Source organism: Falco rusticolus, chromosome 9 (genome assembly GCF_015220075.1).
Source record: "Falco rusticolus isolate bFalRus1 chromosome 9, bFalRus1.pri, whole genome shotgun sequence".
Taxonomy (NCBI): domain Eukaryota; kingdom Metazoa; phylum Chordata; class Aves; order Falconiformes; family Falconidae; genus Falco; species Falco rusticolus.
This window is the reverse complement of record NC_051195.1, coordinates 49,528,198-49,547,078: the sequence shown is the minus strand read 5'-3', so window position 1 is coordinate 49,547,078 and position 18,881 is coordinate 49,528,198. Positions and strand designations below refer to the sequence as shown.

The 18,881-nt window shown below is 48.1% G+C and overlaps 1 protein-coding gene across 15 annotated transcripts in view; it reads left to right on the top strand.

Annotated features, from left to right (window-relative positions):
• The first annotated feature begins 1,192 nt into the window (after positions 1 to 1,192).
• PRRC2B (proline rich coiled-coil 2B) overlaps positions 1,193 to 18,881 on the top strand; it is a 53,117-nt gene continuing 35,428 nt past the window's right edge. For 10 of the 15 annotated variants that reach the window (XR_005106036.1, XR_005106037.1, XM_037398974.1 and 7 more), the window contains exons 1-4: positions 1,193 to 1,394; positions 16,367 to 16,534; positions 17,520 to 17,697; positions 17,917 to 18,019. Coding sequence is in view for 13 of the 15 variants with exons in the window: in XM_037398974.1 (XP_037254871.1) it covers positions 16,420 to 16,534; positions 17,520 to 17,697; positions 17,917 to 18,019 (396 nt within the window). In the remaining 2 variants the exon portion in view is untranslated. The remainder of the gene's footprint in view (positions 1,395 to 16,366; positions 16,535 to 17,519; positions 17,698 to 17,916; positions 18,020 to 18,881) is intronic. The other 5 variants (XM_037398971.1, XM_037398969.1, XM_037398964.1 and 2 more) reach the window with 4 other exon arrangements.

Below are 18,881 nucleotides of genomic sequence, written 5' to 3'. Positions count from 1 at the left end.
TCAGGGCAAGGGCACGCAGGGTGACCGCACATGGCTGGTGACCCATGAGCAAGCTGAAGAGTGCATTTGCAGGAAGCCAGCTATTGCCCAGGTGCTTGTCCCACACATATATTATACACATACACACGTATATATTATGTGTATGTGTGCACGCCATTTTTGCAAACTGCTGCACAGTCCCTACGAGATAAATGCATGCATAGCTGCAGTCTGGCCTTTCATCACAAAATGCAAAATGTCACGCTGACAGACACTGGTGTGAGTCTGCAAGGGGACAGGGAAGGAGAATTAGAGGGAGACTGGCCTGGCCTCCAGTGTAAGGAGACCACATCTCCCAAGCTAGCAGAGATCCTCTGGGCAGAGGAACTGCACTTCACAGCAACTTCTACACCACCACCTGTGGTGCCAATTTCTTGCTGGGAATGTGGCTCTCATTTTCCCTGAAGCTCTTTTTGGGCCCGTTTTGCCCGGCGAGGTTACTTGCGTTTTATGGCTTGGTAGAGTTTTTTGGGACAGGAGCGACTGCCTTGCTCTACTGCATTCACTTCCATAATCGTTAACGAGAGAACAAATTAAAGGGTATTTCTGGACTGAAGTCCTTCCAAGGGGCAGCTCCTCCGGGCTGCCTTTGGACCCGCTGCCCGAGCCCATGGAGGGGCGCAGGGAGCCTTCACTGGTACCTCCTGGTCCCGCTGGTCACCCCACGGGCCCACCACACCACAGGGGGGCAAAATCCTGAGGGAAAAGCCCCTGGGAGGAGCCCCCCCTGCGCGGTGGCAGGAGCTGGGGAGGCTGCAGGAGGATGAACCCCGCAGCCGTGAGCTCGGCGTCTCCCTCAGCGCCGAGCGCGGCGCCTCTGGGCTGGCGGGAGCCGGGCTGCGCTGCCCGCCCAGCCCCGACGCCTGCGTGAGGGGCCGGCCACCCCGCCTCGGCGCTCTCGGGGAACATCCTCCCCCGGGGCTGGCCGGGCGCCTGCTGCGGCCCGTGGGGTGCGGGGAGAGAGGGGCTGGGGCTGGAGGCAGCCGCCATGGCCGCGGCTCTGCCTCTTGGCTCGGCATCCCCCTCCTCCCCGCTCCATCTTAGGCCGGCCCTGCGGCGCCGGCGGGGCCCTGCAGGCGGCGCTGTGCGGAGGGCGGCGGCGCGGCGCCCTCCCGCGCGGGATTGACAGGCCGGGCCGGGGGAGGAGGGGGAGGAGGAGGAGGAGGAGGGAGCGGCAGCGAGAACCCGTATCGCCCCGCAGCCCGCCGCCGCCGCCGCGCAATCCGCCGCCATCCGCCGCGCCCCGCGCCCATCGCCCCTCCGCACCCGGCTCCCCAGGCACTCCCGGCTCCCCGCCACCACCACAGGTGGGTATCGGGGGCCGGCGGCGGCGGCGGCCGCGGATATTTGGGGCGGTGAGTGGGGCCGGGGGGGAGGAGGAGGAAGGGGAGGGAGAGGGAAGGTGGGACGAGGCAGCCCTAAAATGGAGCCGGAGCCAGCGGCTGCCTGCGGCTGCAGCACCCCTCGGCCTCCCGGCTCGGCCCAGCGCGGGGGGAGGAGGCGGCGGCGCGGCCCAGGCGGGTCCCCCGGGCCGGGGGCCTGGCGGTGGGGGGCCGGAGGGGCCTGTGGGGGCGGGCCCCCCCTCCCTGGCTGCCGTAGCCGCCTGTGTTTATTGTGCGCCCCCCGCCCGCCGCGGGGATGGAGGCGCGGGGGGCCTGGCGGGGCCCGTCCCCGGTGAGGGCCGCGCCAAGGCCCGCGGGGGGCTGGCGGGGGCCGCCCGGGCCCGTTGTCCGGCCTCATGCCCGGGGGGGGCGGCGGGTGGGTGCCCCCGTGTGCGGCGGGGCTGGAGCCGCTCCCGCTCCCTGGCGGGGCGCAGCCCGGGCCGGGGGGCGCAGGGGGGAGCTCCCCGCCGCAAAGGCAGGTTGTTTTTCTTCAGCGTCTGGAGTGTGACACAAAGATATTTTTGTCGCGCCGTGTGTGTGTGGCTGAGGAAAACAAGGGGGGGGGGCATCCAGAAGGCTCGGCCGGTTTGTTATTGTGCGGGAGCCTACAAAGGGGCTGCTGGGGCTGAACTGCGGCTTGGGGCTTGGGGCGGGGGGCGGCTGCGGGGGCGGGGGGGCGGGATGGAGTTGGTGTGCTTCGGTGCTGGGCCGGCTTGTTAGGTAGGTTGGAAAAGCTGGTTGTGTTTTGTTTGTGTGTTTTGGTGAGGAAGGAGTTTTTCATCTCTGTGGGAGCAGCTGCGCTGGCAGGCTGGGGAAGGGCTAATGCGGGTCCTGGGACACAGTGCTGGGCAGTTTCGCCGGGGGGGTGGGTGGTGTGGGGGTGTTGGGGGTGAACTAGGAGGGGGTTTTCGTTAAGGTGGTGACAAAAAGCCACTCGTCCCCCCCCTCCCCCGGTCAGAGCTGGCAAAAGGGGTTTGAATGAGCTAGGAGTCGTGGGGCTTGTTAGGAAACTTGGTTTGGTTTGGTTCCGTCTCCTGAACTTGCAGAGAGTGAGAGATGGTTTTGAGTATCAACTCATCAAATATGTATATATTGATGTTATTGGCGTTTGGGGTGGTAACATATGATAAACGTTTAGGACTTTAGTAATTTTGTATCTTTCTAAGCACAGGTATCAAGTATAAGCATATTGCAGTGTCTGCATCATCTGCTGTAGTCTGCTGAGGAGGGGGTGGCATCCTGCCCCTTCCAGGGCTGAACCAGGACTGGTTTGTAGTGGAACTTCTGTTTGTGTTAAGCCTTGTCTTACAGATGTACCTGGGGCCCCCACTGGAACGGGCCCTTTCAGAAATAGCTGGTCCCTGTCTTAGGGAGCCCAAGTTTGGAGAATCGACTCCTCGTGAGTAGATTTCTCTGATGTAAACTGGCGAGGATGTTACTTTTGGACCTGCCTTTTCCACGTTCACTTGGCACTGGGGTTAGTTAAACCCAAGAGCCCTAAAATCTACTGCTGTTGGTCGTGGGCTGGAGAGTAAAGTCACCTGGAAGAGCTGAGGAGGCTGATAACCAGATTCTGGAAGTGGAATTCAAAGAGGGGGTAGAAAGTGGAGGTTTTGGGCTGACTTCTCTCTGTAGAGTTGGAATGGCTACCTGCATTTTTCACTCCGAACGACATATTGTAAGTGGGCCTGGGTTTTATCAGGAGCACATCTGGGGTCCCTGATATCTTCGTAGGTTCATCATGGGTGATGCTACTTCTTTCAGGACTGTGGCCTAAGGTTTTTCCCAGTTAGCAGAGTCTGGTTTTGCGGTATGATAAACAAGACCTCACCCATATGACCTCATTGAAGTGTTCTACTATTTTTCTCACAGGTAAAAAGTTCAGATTAAAAAATCAAGACAAATAGCAAATGCTGTTTGAGATTGCTGCTTTGTTTGTGTGTAGTTTTGTTGAACACGTGTTTCTCTAAGCCAGTATGAGTACATCTGCTGTTAGCAGTGTTTTGGGTTTGTGCTTAATTTGATATGTATTTTGAATAGAAGTTGGTTTCTTTTTTTTTTTTTTTTTTTTGTTGGGCTGGTCTGCTTTTTTGTGTGGCTTGAGTAGACTGGATTTTAGAACTCTTTCAGCAGTCTTCACTGATAAAAGATATTTCTACATGACTTGAGCGGATACCTTTCTTTTTTTAAAAAAAAAAGTAAACTACGAGTTTTATGTAGGTTTCCAAAGTTGTCGTTCTGTAGTGCCTTGGTGCCTTGTTTTTTCTAAATTCAGAGAAAAATTTTTATTTGGTTTTACAGTGCATTTTTTTATGAACTGTGGGCTTTTTTTCCTGTGTGTGCATGAGAGCGTAAAAGTGAAATTTTGCCAACTGGCTGAAGCTGCAAAAGTAAGTAAATAGTCCATACAAATGCTGGAAAGGAGATGCAGGGTTTAAAAGTATTTTAATTTGACTAAATGTGAGTAATGTTCCTAAATAATTTTTATAGAAATGATTTAACTTTGCAGTGACGTTTTAATAAAGCCTTTTATTAACGCTCTTTGTAAAAGGTAACTTCAAAGGCTAATTTACTTGAACAAACCCTTTCTAAAAGTAGGGGTGGCATTAGAGTCCATATTTGTCTTACGCATCTGAGTGATGCTATAAAGACAAACAATCCTTAGTCCTCCTGTGTGTGGCACTGATGCTGTTGCATAGCACCTGATACCCATACCGTATCCTCCTCATCCTGCAGGGTATTGCATCTGAGGTGTAACGGGGGAATATGAGAACCATGGTTTTGGCATGTCTGGTAGTGCCTCCAGTTTGCCTGAGCTGTACAGTACAGAGCCTGTTAGAGCACCCATTACAGAATTACCTGACTGTTCAAGATTCAAAAGTGTTGGCTGCTCAAGGCCTTCATTGTACTTAACTATTTGAAAGTATTTATAAGGGCGAGCCAGGCTAACTTTTAAGTGTTCCTGCATTGAAAAGAATAGTAAGCCATTTCTTTATTTTCTTGTAGAATGATAGGATGTACAAAGAGATTTTTTCTATAGTGGCATTTTCAGTTGTAGTTGTGTGTTTTATTGTTGTAGGAATAGAAGCAATATGAACACGAGAAACTTACTGAATGAAGGATGGTAACTTTAGGGGAGGGAGGGAGAGGTCTGGACCTCTCACCCCAGCTCCTTTACTAGATTCCTTATTTATTCTGCAGGTTGGCAGTGGGGCTGTTGTCTCAGTGGGCCTTGCTCTTCAGCTAATTGTGCCTTGTAAGTGGGTTTTGTTTTTCAGTTGGCACTGACTCATTCTCCTAATAGGTCGATAATTTCATAGCTCTTTATCACTAGTTTGTCATTTGGAACAGAAGAAATACTGTCAGGTATCAGACAATGAGGTGAAAGCACAGTGAACAGGTAAAGGCTGAGGAGGTGCAGCTTGCTACTTTGCAGAACATCTTTTTCTAACTGCTGACATTAAGTGACTTTCATGACAATGTGCTCCTGAAAAGCATTCTCTGAAGGGGGTTTTGCACACACATGCAAAACCCATCTAGTTTGGTTGAAGGGTTGTTCACAGGAAGAAAAAATGGGGCTAAAGCAGATGGTATTACAATGTTAAGCCTCACTGAAATGTAGCTTGGACTGATTTTTAGTTTGTAACTTGTACTACTAGTACTCAGGAAGTTCTCTGTGTGCACATGTGTGTCCTGTGCAGAACTAACTAAGAAACTTGAGGTTGAGCCATTTATTTTGGAGCAGAGCTGTTTGGATGTGTATAGCTGAAAATCCTGATACAGTTTTTTTATTATTATTTTTCGGTCTGGGAGGATTGGAACCATAATTGAAGTGAACTGGAGGTTGGTCTCTATTTACCTCTGGCATTGATTGGTTGTGAAGCTGCTTGACTTGCAGTGCAGTGGGATCTGTGAGGACAGAAGGTGGTTTTGAGGTGTTAAAAGGCATATGTGCCGTTCTGCAGGAGGTCTTTGTACTTACAGCCAAAACGCAGTGTCTGTATTTTGGTTCTGAACACCTCAGTTTCCAGGGAAGTACTGGTAAACCGGAAGGGGCGAGAGAGTTCAAAGTTACATCTTTAAGAGACTATGGGTATTAATTTGTGGAGAACTGGTGAAACCTATCATACCTTGAGTGAAAGGGAAGAGGGTAGTAAACAAGCAAAAGTGAAAGAGGAGCTGAAGGTGAGCCAGTCTGAAGTGCAGAGAAATACAGGAAAATACCAGGCAGAAAGCGAGGACTTGCTAACAGCACCCTGGGATCCGGCCAAGAGGACCACTGTGTTGGACTGTAGTACTTCAGATGTCCACAGGGCTTCAGTTAGCTGTTGGGAACATCCTCGGTAGCCTTTGTATTTCACGTGAGTAGCACTTAAGAGGGGTAAACTGTGTACTATTTGCAGAGTTAGCACCCTGATGGAAGAGATTTGGTGGAGGAATCCTCCTTGGGTAGCTGTTGAGACATTTTAGACAGGAATTGTAGTGATGGTGCTGCAGGGAGTGAATAGAGACAGGTTTGAAGACTATGCATGGGGACTTTGCCTCCCCCAGGCACTTCTTGTGTGGGAATATGGTGATTTTTTTGGAAGAGTTCTGCTGTGGGGTAGGTTCTTCAACTGTTCCTACCTGTATGTGGGCTGGGAGCCCGTACAAAAGCCTTGAGTGCTCTTGTTCAGAGTTTGGAGTGGGCTGTGAAGCAGGCAGGGGAGTAGGGAGGTGCTCAAGAAACCTCTCCAGCTTCTTCGTGGCTGGAATAGTATGAAGTATGGTTTTATCTTTTACTGAAATAACCAAAAAATCAAGCTCCCACCTAGCAGTTGAAACTTCGCAGACCGTCACTTAGCAAATTCATGAGATCTGAATGTTATGTTGTTTGTCTTCTGCATCTGAGCAAAATGTTGGCTTTAGTGGTGCCTGTGATCCTGTTGCAGTGAAAACGGTGTATGGGATGGTTCATTTAGGAGGTGATCGTGGCATTCCCCGTCCCAGCATGCAGACCTGTTCCTCCAGAACGCCTCTGAAGCAGGGCTTCTTCATGCTGCTGCTGGCCCCACAGCGTTAGGAGGGTGGTGTGATTCAGAGGGTGGTTTCCAGCTCCAGCAAGCGGGAGATGAAGGGTCTGTTTCTTGCTCTGCCACTCAGCATGGCTGCAGAGTCCTGTGGTATCATTTTCCTATTTGCAAAATAGAAGTGATGATGCTTACACACCTTGTCAGTTACCCACTGTAAATATCTATGTAAATTAAAGCATCTGTGAAATGTTTTCACTTCCTGTCTAGTCCAGATGCCCTGTGCATAGTCTGAGTTTTTTAGCTCTCCAGAAAAGCTAAAGCTACCTAAAGCTCTCTAAAGCTCCTTTCTTCAGAATACTGAATCACACCACATGTAACATGGTTTCTTGCCACCCTTGTGCCTGTGTCTTTTTCCCATCAGATTCCTGTTAGCATCCTTGGCATTCATGTGTAGCACAAATGGCTGCTATGAATAGGCTTCCTGTAAGAAGAATTGCTGTGCAATGCTGCATTGCCCTAGTGTTGTTGAAATTGAGGAACCTAGAGGAATACTTCCTTGGAAGCTTCAGCATCTGCAGTGTTTATGAACTGCAGGCTTGTCTGAAGTGCTTGTAATCTTCCTAATGGTTTGAACCGGCTGTGTCGGTCTTGGTGGCTGTGGGAAATCGGAGAAATCTGGTAGAGAATGATGTATTCAGCTCTTGCCAGGGCAGCTTTGTACCCTGCAGTGTGTGTGCTGGTGCTGGCCTGTCTGGCTGTAAAGGTGCCTGCTGGAGGAGCTCCCATCAGCGCCTTGGGGAGGAACAGGACGTGAGGGTTCTGCTCTGCAGGGGTGTACAGGAACCTCTCCCTTCTGTGTGCAGTGAGGGATTGGCATTTGCTGATTAGTATCATTGGGTTTTGTCTCTAGTCTTTTTCTTCATAAAGGTAACCTTCTGTGCGTAACTGTCGTGGTTTAACACCAGCTGGTAACTAAGTGCCATGCTGCTTGCTCGCTCCCCCCCTCACCCAGAGGGTTGGGGAGGAGAACTGGAAAGGAATGTAAAACTCAGGGGCTGAGATAAGAACGATTTAATAGTTGAAATAAAAAACTCAATAATAATAAAAATTTTAACAGTTATAATGAAAAGGAAGGAGAAAGGGAGAAGAACAAAATCTAAAGGGAAGGGAGAAAACAAGTGGTGCACAATATAATTGCTCCCCAGCCAGTCCCTGAGCAACGATCAGCAGGCCCCTGTTTGTATTCTGTGATGTCCCATGGTATGGAATACCTCTTTGGCTAGTTCAGGTCAGCTCTCCTGGCTGTATCCCCTCCCCATTTCTTGTGTCCCTCCAGCCTTCTGGCTAGCAAGGCTTGAGAAACCAAAAAGTCCCTGACATTACCTAGCAGCAACTGAAAACATCAGTGTGTCATTGACATTGTTCTCACACCAAATCCAAAACGCAATACTGCAACAGCTACTAAGAAGAAATTTAACTCTATCCCAGCCAAAATCAGGGCAATAACCTGAGTAGGGGCTGAGGCTCTGAAGTCAGTCAGCAGACAGCCGGAGAATGTGGAGCAGTGTTACCAAAGCCCCAATCTGGTAGTGAGGTTCATTTGCACAAGGTAAACGCCCACCTCCCGATTGCAGTGTGATCCTTCCTGAGACTGCAGAGAAAACAGAGCTGCTTACTCAACAGCTGATGGCGTTTGTGTGGAAAGAATCGTATCTATTCCTGAAAAAAGAACTGTTAACCCGAAAGACTGCAAGCTTTGCTCTGATTTCATTTTTTGGAGCTGTGACATCTCTGATGTCCTCTGGACTTGTTTGCTCCAAAAACTACGTTTATTGCCAAGAGATGGAGTAAGTTGCTGAGCTTGGGACCAGGTGAAGGATTTGTGAAGTTTTAGTGACTTCACTGGAAGAATTTCTCTGGGCAGTCCTCAGAATCCATCTGTTCTCTGGCAGCAGTCAGTCATGGTCCTTCCGCTTCTTCTTCCCTGGCTGTGTAGGGCTCTCCAAGGTGAGCTGTGTCTAACAATTTGGAGACTTAGGTTTGGGTTCTGGATCTGGCAGCACAGGTGTTTCCGCTATGCAACTCTTGCTGTATCTCACCTGGGTTACGTGGGTATCATCACTGTGATGATTTTCAAAAGTCTGTGTGGCAGAAGTGTAGGACTAAGGGAATTTCACAACCGTAAAACACAGTGGTGGTCCTTTTAGTTGTCAGTGATGGAGGAATCTTTACCTTGCACTGTCCTGAGGCCTGGTGCACTGGCCTGACAACAGTTTGCGCTTGTGTGGGTGCCTCCTGCCCTCTTGAGCCCCTCTGGAGCAGTGACAGGGTTAGGTCCGCTTTCTGTGCCAGTGGACAATCTCTTCCACTGGAAGAGGTTGTTCTAGACATGGTGGGTGCTGCTGTAATGCATTCCCTCCTCATTTGATGACTCTTTACAACTTGCTGCTTTGTGATCAAGAGCTACATTTTCTTTGAGGGTCTTGGTAGGGCAAGTTTAGGTGGCTGGGGGAGAAACCTGAGCTCTGGGACTTCTAATGCTGTCTGTGGTGTTAGCTGAGCAAACTGTTCCTCTACCTTATCCAGCCTGTAAAGTAGGACTGATAGTACTGGCCCTGTTACCCATCAGGAGATCCCGATGAGCTATGTGTGGTCTGTTACTGTTGCTTAGATACCCAAATGCCCAGTTTACCTTAAGTTAGTTGAACGTTGCCAGGAGCTTTTTGAACAGATTTTGCCAACAGAGCATTATACCAGTGATTTCTTTTGTATTTGGATTTAAACTGCTTGCTCATGATCAGCCTCTTGCTTTGGCATTGAGGGAACAAGGTGTATCTGCATATTCTCCATGGACATTCAGATCTCAGAGGAACCCGAGTGGGGCAGAGGGGAAGGCAGGAGGAACCCAAACAGGGCCGAGTGGAAGGCAGAATAACTTGGAGGCTGTAGGTAGTGTGCTTCAAGTCTGGGACTTGGTTGTGAAGGAGCCAGAGCGTAAGTACAACTCTAAGGGTAAAGATTTGCATTTAAATTACGCAGGCAGCTTGTGAAGATCACTAGGTCACTTCCTTTTCCTCTTACACTAGAGAATTGGGGCCTGGATTTGTTGAGACCACAGGTGGTTCTTGCTAAACTGAGCTGCACTATCCTCTGTGAGTTTTGTCTCCAAAATGTGAAAAAGCAAGTAATAGGCTTCTTTATTTCTATTGTGTCTTGCCACAGAAGTGTCTACAGGAGGCCACAGCTGCTGAGCCTGGCAAGGTTTATGTATAGGTGCATCAGAGTCAATTTGTGCTGGGTCTCGTCTCGTTTAAAACCTCTATGGCCTGGATGAGAGGGTAACAAGTGCCTTGTTGGTAGCTGGAGCTACCAAGTTGCTCCATGTGGGATACCTTGGTGCCTCTCTGCAGTAATTGGTCATTGATTCTGGAGGGTTATGAATGACCTGTAGCGCTTCCTCTTGGGCTGGATACAGTTATTCCTTCCTGACAAGCTGGCACCAGCAGATCAGTTCCTTCTCTACAGCATGATGGGGCAGATGGGCAGAAAACTGTCTTTAATTCTTCAGAGGGCTGTTGAAGATGGACCCTCCTTTCAAGGACAGAATTAATTGCACATCTTGGGGTTTTTGCTGCTTGAAAAGGAGAGGGAGTTTCATGAGCACAGGATCTTGCGAGTACTTTCTGTGGGCTGCGGACCAGCTTTCTGACTGGATTTTTTTTGCTCTGTACCATAGTCTTGCATCCTCAGGATGAAGTATTTCTTTGTCTGCATCCTCAATTACTGGAGGTCAGGGCTCCTTTCCATGGTGTGGCATTGTCTGTCCAGCCCTTACAGAAAGGACCACAGAACTCGGTCATGTTTTTGTATGAATAAAATTGAGCTCTTCTCCAGACTCCAGTCTGCTTTATCTGTTTCACAGCAAGTTAAAATCCACCCTTTCTGGCTGCTCCTGCCTGCCTTCCCAGCACTGGGAAAGCTGTTTAGCAGAGAGGTGAGACTTTTATATTTACAGGCCAAACTTGAGGTTATAAATACTTGTTTCCTCTAGAAAAGTGCAGCGTTTCAGTAACGGTAGTTGTGTTCCCAGTCTTTTGGTACATGGATAAGAGGGGGCAACAAGTGAGCTTGATGAAGACAGAGCTGAGAAAAGGAGGTGAGGTCATCTGGCAGGACATGCCCTTTCTGCCCCCCTGTTGTCATGTTTTATCTCTGCTTGTAGAGCTCCATGCCACAGAGTTTATGATAGGTACACTGTTCAGAAGACTGCCTCTCCTCTTCATGGTCCTGCTGCGTGTCTCAAATCCAGGGTGGCTTGGCTGAGGGAGGCCTGATGATGGGGCTGGCCAGTGGGCAAGTCTTCTGGCAGACAGCCTCCAACAGTATTACTTGGCTAACAGCATACCTTTGTAATAAGTCATGGGAGATGTGATCCTGGACTCCCATTCCCTGGTTTTACAAGGAGACAAGGTTCATGGGAGATGCAGAGAGAAGCTGGAATTGTGCAGAATTAAAAAAAAAAAACGTGTTACGGGCAAATATACCTATTCAGCTAGGCAAGGAGGGTCCCCCCTTGTGAATCAGGATATTGGCTGTGGGGTATCTATCTTTTCTCTGCACTGCAGACTGCTGACTTGCTTCTCCCTGTCTGACAGGATTTGGTGCCACGTTCAGGATCTCGGTAGGCCCCTTTTCAGGTGTACTAACAAACCTTGGCAGCTCTTTCTGGAAACAATGCAGTAGAATGACAGCAAACAGTTTCTTGTGGCCTAGACTCTTGCTACAGCCTCTGCCTGCAGCACAGCTCTTCTGCACTGATCCTGTTGACTTTATACTTGAATGCTGATATTCTCCTGTTGTTCCTCTTTACTAAGGAGTTTCTTCTAGGAACTGAATTCTCATCTGGTCCCTTCTCCACTAATCTGATGACCCCTGGGCTTCTGCAGGATTCTTCAAACAGGGCCTCTATGAGATATAAGTGCACTTGGCACCAAGCTCCTATTGCAGCTGGTCACAATTTCACCAGAGCTCTTCCGAGGGCAGCCAGTGGTGTCTTTCATTGCTGAGGCAGATGGTGGCTGTTTCACAGATAGGTGATTCTTGGTGGGATGTGTTCCATGAGAAGTAGTGATATCTCCCTGTTGACAGCTATGAGAAGTACCAGCAAAATTTACTGTATGTATTTAAAGAAGAGTGAGCATCACTAATCTTCTGTAAAACTATACTATTGTTTTTAAAAAGGTTTCACATTACTTGTAACATTAGAAAGCACAGTAGATTTCAGCTTAACAGCAACTCCAAACACTTCTCTTTTTCTGAAAGCACAGTTCAGCTTCTGCAGCCTGTGAATTTCTCAACGATTTGTATAAAATTTCATGTCAAAAATCTTCCTGCTTCTGGAGAAAAGTCTTTTCACGTTAATCTCCATCTGGTTGCTTTGTTTTGTGTTTGTGACTGCTGCTGTGAAGTGAGCAAGGAGTTGAAGGTCTGCAGTGGTCTTGAGTCCTTTCCTTGAGTGATTGTGCTCAGTGTAGAGCTCCGTGGTGTGCGAGTAGCTGAAGTGACTCCTCCTAGTGTGTGTGTTACCTTTCATAAATCTGTTTTGCCCTGCTCAATTAAGGCTGGCTAACTTCCAGGTATTCAAGATCCATTGAAGGCTTGTGAATAAAATACCAGCAGCCCAGCCTCCTTCATAAATAGACTGACAAAGAGCTTTGCAGGCAATTGCGTTCGTCAGGAGTCTCTCCGTTTGGCTGTGTTTTCAGCTCAGGGGTTTCTAGTTGTTACCAGTGCCAGTAACTCAAGGTTTTCACATGGCTCTTTTTGCAAGACGGGCTCCTTGTGGTCTGTAGGTCCCAGCTGTAGCTTTGGGAGTTGCATGCTCTGGCACTTAAAATGTCATTGTTACACTATGGATTAGAACGTATCCCTTTAAAATGCAGTAGACAGGGTCAATACCCAAACATAAAATCCAGGGCAACATGATGTGGACATGAAGACCCCCAGGGTAGCGGAGCTCTCTGCCCAGGAAGCGATTCTGGTGCAGTTATTTGTACTCTGGGGTCTCTAATATAACTGGTCATACTGCAGTATTTGCTAATTCCTCTCAGACACTCAGTGTTTTGCACTTCAGTGCTGTTCCTGGGTATTACAGGAGACATTGCTAGTCTTGAGAACAGGAAGAGTATAGCTCCATGCTAAAACTGATAGTGAATGTTCCCCCAAAGACCTCTACAAACCCAGAGAGAAACCTTGTGGAAATGCTGGCAATTGATTTTTTTTTTTTTTTTTTTTTTTTTTTCCCTCCCCTTCTGTAATGGGATAATGCTTCCTTCAGGGTCAGATATGGGACATGGTAACCCTGAGCACAGGTCAGAGGCTCTGCCGAGGCTGTCAGTTTTCAGTTGTCAGCATTGGCATGCACCTTCTTTCTAGTTCTCCTAATAAGAAGTGTGCAGGCTGGCAGTTCAATTCTTAATGAACTTTATTTTATCATAAAAGGCTTTGCGCTATGCAAGACTGGAAGGCCTTGATGTTTCTTGCCTGGATTCTCTGCTTGACTGTGTGATGGGAGGATAGTCCAGTGTCATGACAGCTCTGGGGGGCTCTGTGGCGTCTCTGAAGTGCTATAGGGGACCTGGGTGCTGAGTGATCCCCCTGGCCAGTAACACCCCTGGACTATTTCAGATCTGCAGTTGGCTGCCGCCAGGAGGGATGAGCAGCAAGGTTCTGCCTGCAGGATGGCTCCAGCTGGGCTCAGTGCTGCTGCAGGCTCTGCACAGTGACCGTATGGAAATTGCTGGATCTCTCCATGGACTTGTTTTCCCCTTTGGAATGCACACATAACACAGAAACAAAGCTCTGTTTCTTGTTTTCAGCTTCAAAGTGTTGAAGGAGTTTGAAATACATTTCACTTACTGTGACAGCAGTTGTGGCTGTCCCAGAAAGTTTGCCAAGGGGCTTTATCCCGATGTGTCACAGAATCACAGATTGGTTAGGGTTGGAAGGGACCTGGAGATCATCTAGTACAACCCTCTGCTAAAGCAGGGTCACCTAGAGCAGGTTGCACAGAATCATGTCCACATGGGTTTTGAACGTCTCTGGAGAAGGAGACTCCACAACCTCTCTGAGCAGCCTGTTCTAGTGCTCTGTTGCCCTCAAAATAAACTTTTTCCTCATATTCAGATGGAGCTTTCTGTGTTGCTGCTGGTGCCCGTTGCCCCTTGTCCTGTTGCTTGGCGCTACTGAAAAGAACCTGGCTCCATCCTCTTGACACTCAACCTTAAGATATCTGTAGACATTGATAAGTTCCCTTCTCAGACTACTCTTCTCCAGGCTGAACAGGCCCAACTATCTCAGCCTTTTGTCGCAAGGGAGACGCTCCAGTCCCCTCATCATCCTCATAGCTTCTGCTGGACCTTCTCCAGTAGTTCCCTGTCTCTCTTGAACTGGGGAGCCTGGAACTGGACGCAGTACTCCAGATGTGACCTCACCAGGGCTGAGTAGAGCAGGAGGATAACCTCCCTTGACCTGCTGGCCACAAGCTCCTTTGCTCTGAAGTGGTTGTTTATTCCTCGCTCATCCTTTTAATGATAGAAGATGTAATCAAGAGGCAGCTGAGACCCAGTTACATAACTGTTGTCAGGGTTTCTCTTTGGCACAGTTACCCTGTATGCTGTTTGCATGCTGACTTTCAGGAACTCGGGGATTTTCTTTTAACCAGCTAACTCCTGAACCTGATGTGGTAGGTTTGGGGTTTTTTTTCCCCTCCAGTGCCCACTGATTTTTTCTGGTTTCGGTTTTCAAAAATCTCAGAGTGGATTTTACTGCTTGGGATTGTGCGTGTACTAACTGTACAGAGGTGATGTGGTCTGGATAAACCCTGAGCCAGACTCCCACTGCAAGGCTTGGTGTACCTGTAAAAGCAGGTGGCTGTGCTCCTGCCCACACAGCTGAGGGCTGGCATGCAGCACCCGTTATTCACTCTTGTCCCTGGGGCTCCCCACAACTGTGCCAGTTCAAACAGGTCGTTGTTCTCAGTCCAGCTTCTGCTTTCCTGCCAAGTCTGCGCTAATCAGTGGTTTTTTTCTCCCTTTCTCTTTTATGTCTGTCCTACTAATAAAATACAGTGGAAATGGGCAAGTGAGGGTGGAGCTATTGTTTTCTTTGGCACAGGGTGACATCTGAGCAAAGATTGAACCAGACGAGCGAAAGATCTGTTTGCTGCTCCGCAGGAAGAGGTCCCTCCAGAATGCTGGCCAGGCCTGTTGCCTCCACAAGCCTTGTGCCTGCAGCCCTGTGCAGTGGTCCAGCAAAGGTGGCTGTGAGGGGCTTCTTGTGGAGCCTGGCGTTTGTCCTGAGCATCCTGTGGATGCTGTTACTGAGAGACCGAAAATGCTTTTCTTCCTCTATCCCTGACCACGCTGCTTGCTGCCCAGCATGGCGTCTGCAGCTTCTTGCTCCTGCCAGGCCTCATTTAAATCCTGCGATGCAAGAGCAAACGCTGCGTGGTATGGGGTTTGTCGGTCAGAAACTTGCCCCTGGCAGCAGCATTTAGATGGGCTTTACTTGGCTAGTTGCAGATCACTGTACATTCTCAAGCTGGCTGTATCCAGCATGTTTGTGGTGTGTGCTTTTTATTTTGTACATAATGCATGATGGACTAATCCTCTTATCTGCAAATGATGTTTGATAAGACCTTGCAGGTGGAGGTTGTAGCCTCTGGTCAGATACAGTTTCTTTCAGAAAAGTAATTTCTGACTGTGTTTGAAATGCTCTCAGCTGGATGAGTTTCAGAAAGGGTGAAGGGTGGGAGGTCCAAGACACATAGTATTTTGTTACTCCAACAGATAGTTGCAACCCTAAGGTAGGACCTAGCAGTTTTAGGGTTGGGAGGCTTCACAACAAGAAAACTGGAAATCTAAAGTGCATGTAAAAAGGTTAGATTAAGCTTCTAGATTTGAGAAAATTTGGAACAGAATTATGCTTGAGAAAATGAAAGTTCCATGGAAAGTAAGCGAAGTTTCTTTTCTGACATAAAAGTTGACCTACAGTGTGTGTGTTCCTCATGTTTCAGCTTCGTCCTAGGCCCCAAGAGCCAACAAGTGAAAGCAAAGGGACTGCCTTCGTGAAGGGTGTTAATCACAGCAAATTGTGCCAGCAAAGATCAGAGGGAAAAATTAACCAACCACATCCGTTGTGAAAAGTATATTTATAGCTAAAAATGGTGCCAGCAACAGAGAATCATAATCTTTTTTTTATAACATGTTTTCAGGATTCGTAGTAGAACTGCTGAACCCATAGGTTTAAGAGTCTGAACTGGTTTCATGTGGGCAGGTTTTTTGGACTCCTTAACTCTGTTACGGGCACCAAATGGGAAAAGGGAATTTGGAGAAGTAATTCTGTTGCCTTCAAGTGATACTTTCAAAGCATTAATTGCTGGTACAAGTTGTTAACTGTGGCTAGTGTGGAACCATAATCCTAAACATTATAAACCCAGCTACTAGTGCTTCAGTGGGAAACCCAATGATAAATTCCAGTGCATGGTATAAGATACAGTGCTTTTCTGTCATTTATGTTTAGGAATCCTTGTGTATGGCTGCTTATTGTTAGACTTACTCTTTTAAAGCAAGGACTATGTTGACCACCCTCTCGTATTCTCAAACTTCAAGAAGCTCACCTTTTTCAGCACTGGAGTGGCAGAAAAAAAAAAAATGGTGCTGTGGAAAGTGTGTTCCTGCAGTTCTTTTCAGTTTGAGTCTTAAATCCCACAAGCTTCTTGTGACTAAAGAGGAGGGAGTTAAAACCTTGTAACTTAGTGTGTCAGCTCACTCAATATCTGCAGTTCTAGCAGTTGTGCGTGTTTTACTTTTAACTTGTCTGTGGCTAAATAATCCGTTTAACAGTATTTCCCTGATTCTCTTTCGTTAAAAGGCAGATCGGGAGCGGCGCAGAGAAATTTCCTTACTAGATGACATTTCATCGCAATGTCCGATCGTTTGGGGCAAATAACCAAGGGAAAGGATGGGAAAAGCAAGTACTCGACTCTCAGCCTGTTTGATAAGTATAAAGGAAAGTCAATAGAAGCTATCAGAACTACAGGTAAGAAATGCCTTCAGAGAACTTCTTTTGGTGTCTTCAGGAGTGGTGTTGTTGCAGAGCTAATTCAGGTTGTTGGCCCTGTGGGCAGGATGTCCAGTGGAAGCAGCTGGGTTGCAGAGTTGTTTGTGCTGGTGTCTAAGCTTGTGTGTCACTTGGACTTCAGGGAGAATGTCTGTGATTCTTTGTGCTGCTGTTATCGTAGGGACATGGAGGAATTACAGTAACACAGATGGGGGATTGTTGGCTCTTTCCTTTAGCCTGTGCCCTTGCTGCAAAGTGGCCAGGGTGTAAACTTAAGTGAAAGCCTTCCAGACAGGGCCTTAGGCTATGCTAAGACGGGGCAGCTAAGCTGACTGAAGTGTCTTAAGTTGGTCAGACCTTGTGTGAGGTGAGAGGCAAGGACTGAAGGCCTCTGGGAAAGAACCTGTATTTGTTTTGCAGCAGAGATACAACCAAAAGTAGATGTTGGGGTCAGAAAAATGGAAATGTTGCCTGGACTGGCTCTTGATTTGGTGGGCAGGTAGAAAACCAAAGAAGATAAAATACCATCTCAATAAATATAATCTAGTGGGCAGAGCTGGAAAATCTAGACCTTGGGACTCCTGGGTTAGATTACCATTCTGTCTGCTAAGAGAGGGACTTGGGTGGCTGCTTCGCCAGGCTGCAAAAGGGTGATGCTGCTTCTCTTTGGTGAAGTGAAAGAGAAGTATCTGCACAAGTAGCTACAAGACTGTGCACATTTTCTGTTAGGGAGAGTTATTTCTCTCCCTTGCAAGTGTTGTAAGAGGCTGCCTGTTAGCCAGCTGCTACAACAGACGACTGCCTTGCTGTGGTCCTGTGGGAGATGACCCATAGACATGGCAGCAGTGGTGCTGCTTGTCATGCAGTTCTGTTGGAACTGCACCCAGCCACAGTATGCTAATTAAGGTTACTTATCTAGCTGGGTATAGCCCTTTGTGACCTGCTGTTGTTCCTTTCTCACTAGTTATTCCTAGACATGGCTTACAGAGTCTTGGGAAAGTTGCTGCTGCCCGGCGCATGCCACCTCCTGCAAACTTGCCTAGCTTGAAGTCTGAGAACAAAGGAAACGACCCCAACATCATTATAGTACCCAAGGACGGTACAGGATGGGCAAACAAGCAGGATCAGCCAGACCAAAAGAGGTAGGTAGAACTACTCTTTGCTAAGTTTTGTCAGGCAAGCAGCAGCAGTTTGTGCATTGCTGTGCTGTGGGTTGGACATCACAGTGATCAGTTTTCTGTTGTCCATGCCAGTGTACAGCCAGTCTTTGCTTGATCTTTTAGCAGTTGCTATATTGCCAGTTGTTGTCTGTCATCTTGCCTGCCGTCCCCTTTGATCTCACCTCTGCTGTCTCTTTTCAGTTCCAGTGTGACGGCTGCACAGCTGCAGGAGTCGCTGCCGCAGCAGGGTTTGCAGAAATCTGTCTCCAATTTACAGAAGCCGACACAGTCAATCAGTCAGGAGGTAGGTGCAAGCGGTTTCTGTGACTGTCACCCTGCTTTCCCTGTCCCCAGACAGTTTGAGGGTTTTCTTTAATTATCCGTGTTGCCTTGCACAAGACTCAGCAGACTGTAATTTACAGAACAGCTCCTGTATAATCAATTCTTGTAGAATTGGCTGTCTTGACTCAAAGTTACTGTGTCCCAGGAGGACTGTGCTGCAGTTAGAGTATAATTCTGTGCATGTTACCTCTGTACCTTTCAAGTATGTGCAGAAAGTCTACCTTCAGTCTAGAAAGAATGGCTGGAATGTGGGATGGTTGGTTAGCGCTTCTAAACTATTTTACTTTGGGTCTAATTCAAGTGTCTGATTCAAGCTTGGTGACAACAGATCCAGCTCTTGCTTCCAGCCTGATGAGACTTGATAAGAGATCTGACCATGTGGGAGAAGTAGCCAGTGTCAGGACCTGAGAAAGCTACTGGCAAGTAAGAAAGCTTCCACAGAGAGTGCAGGGACCTGGCCCCTCTGTGCTGCAGAATTCACACTTTTACTTTAAAAAAAATTTCCCAGCCCTTGAGGTTCAGGGAAATCAGGACAGGAGTTCTGTTTTGAAGAGAAGAGTGGTTAATGCATGAGAAAGTAGGGTAGCCTTCAAGCTGAGGTGTAGCATGGAACAAATCTGGAAGATTAAGAGGGACCATTTGGGAAAATGCAACAGAACAAAGGGAAAGCTTGATTAGAGGGAGGAAGTCACAAGGAATAGTTTGAGAAAATAGTTGGTGAAGGTGAGCAGAGGAGAGATCAGAGGCAGGACAGAGGAGAGGACTTTTTTGCTATAGCATCATAGTACACCATAGTTGGGAGCAGCTAACTTTAGCCCCAACAA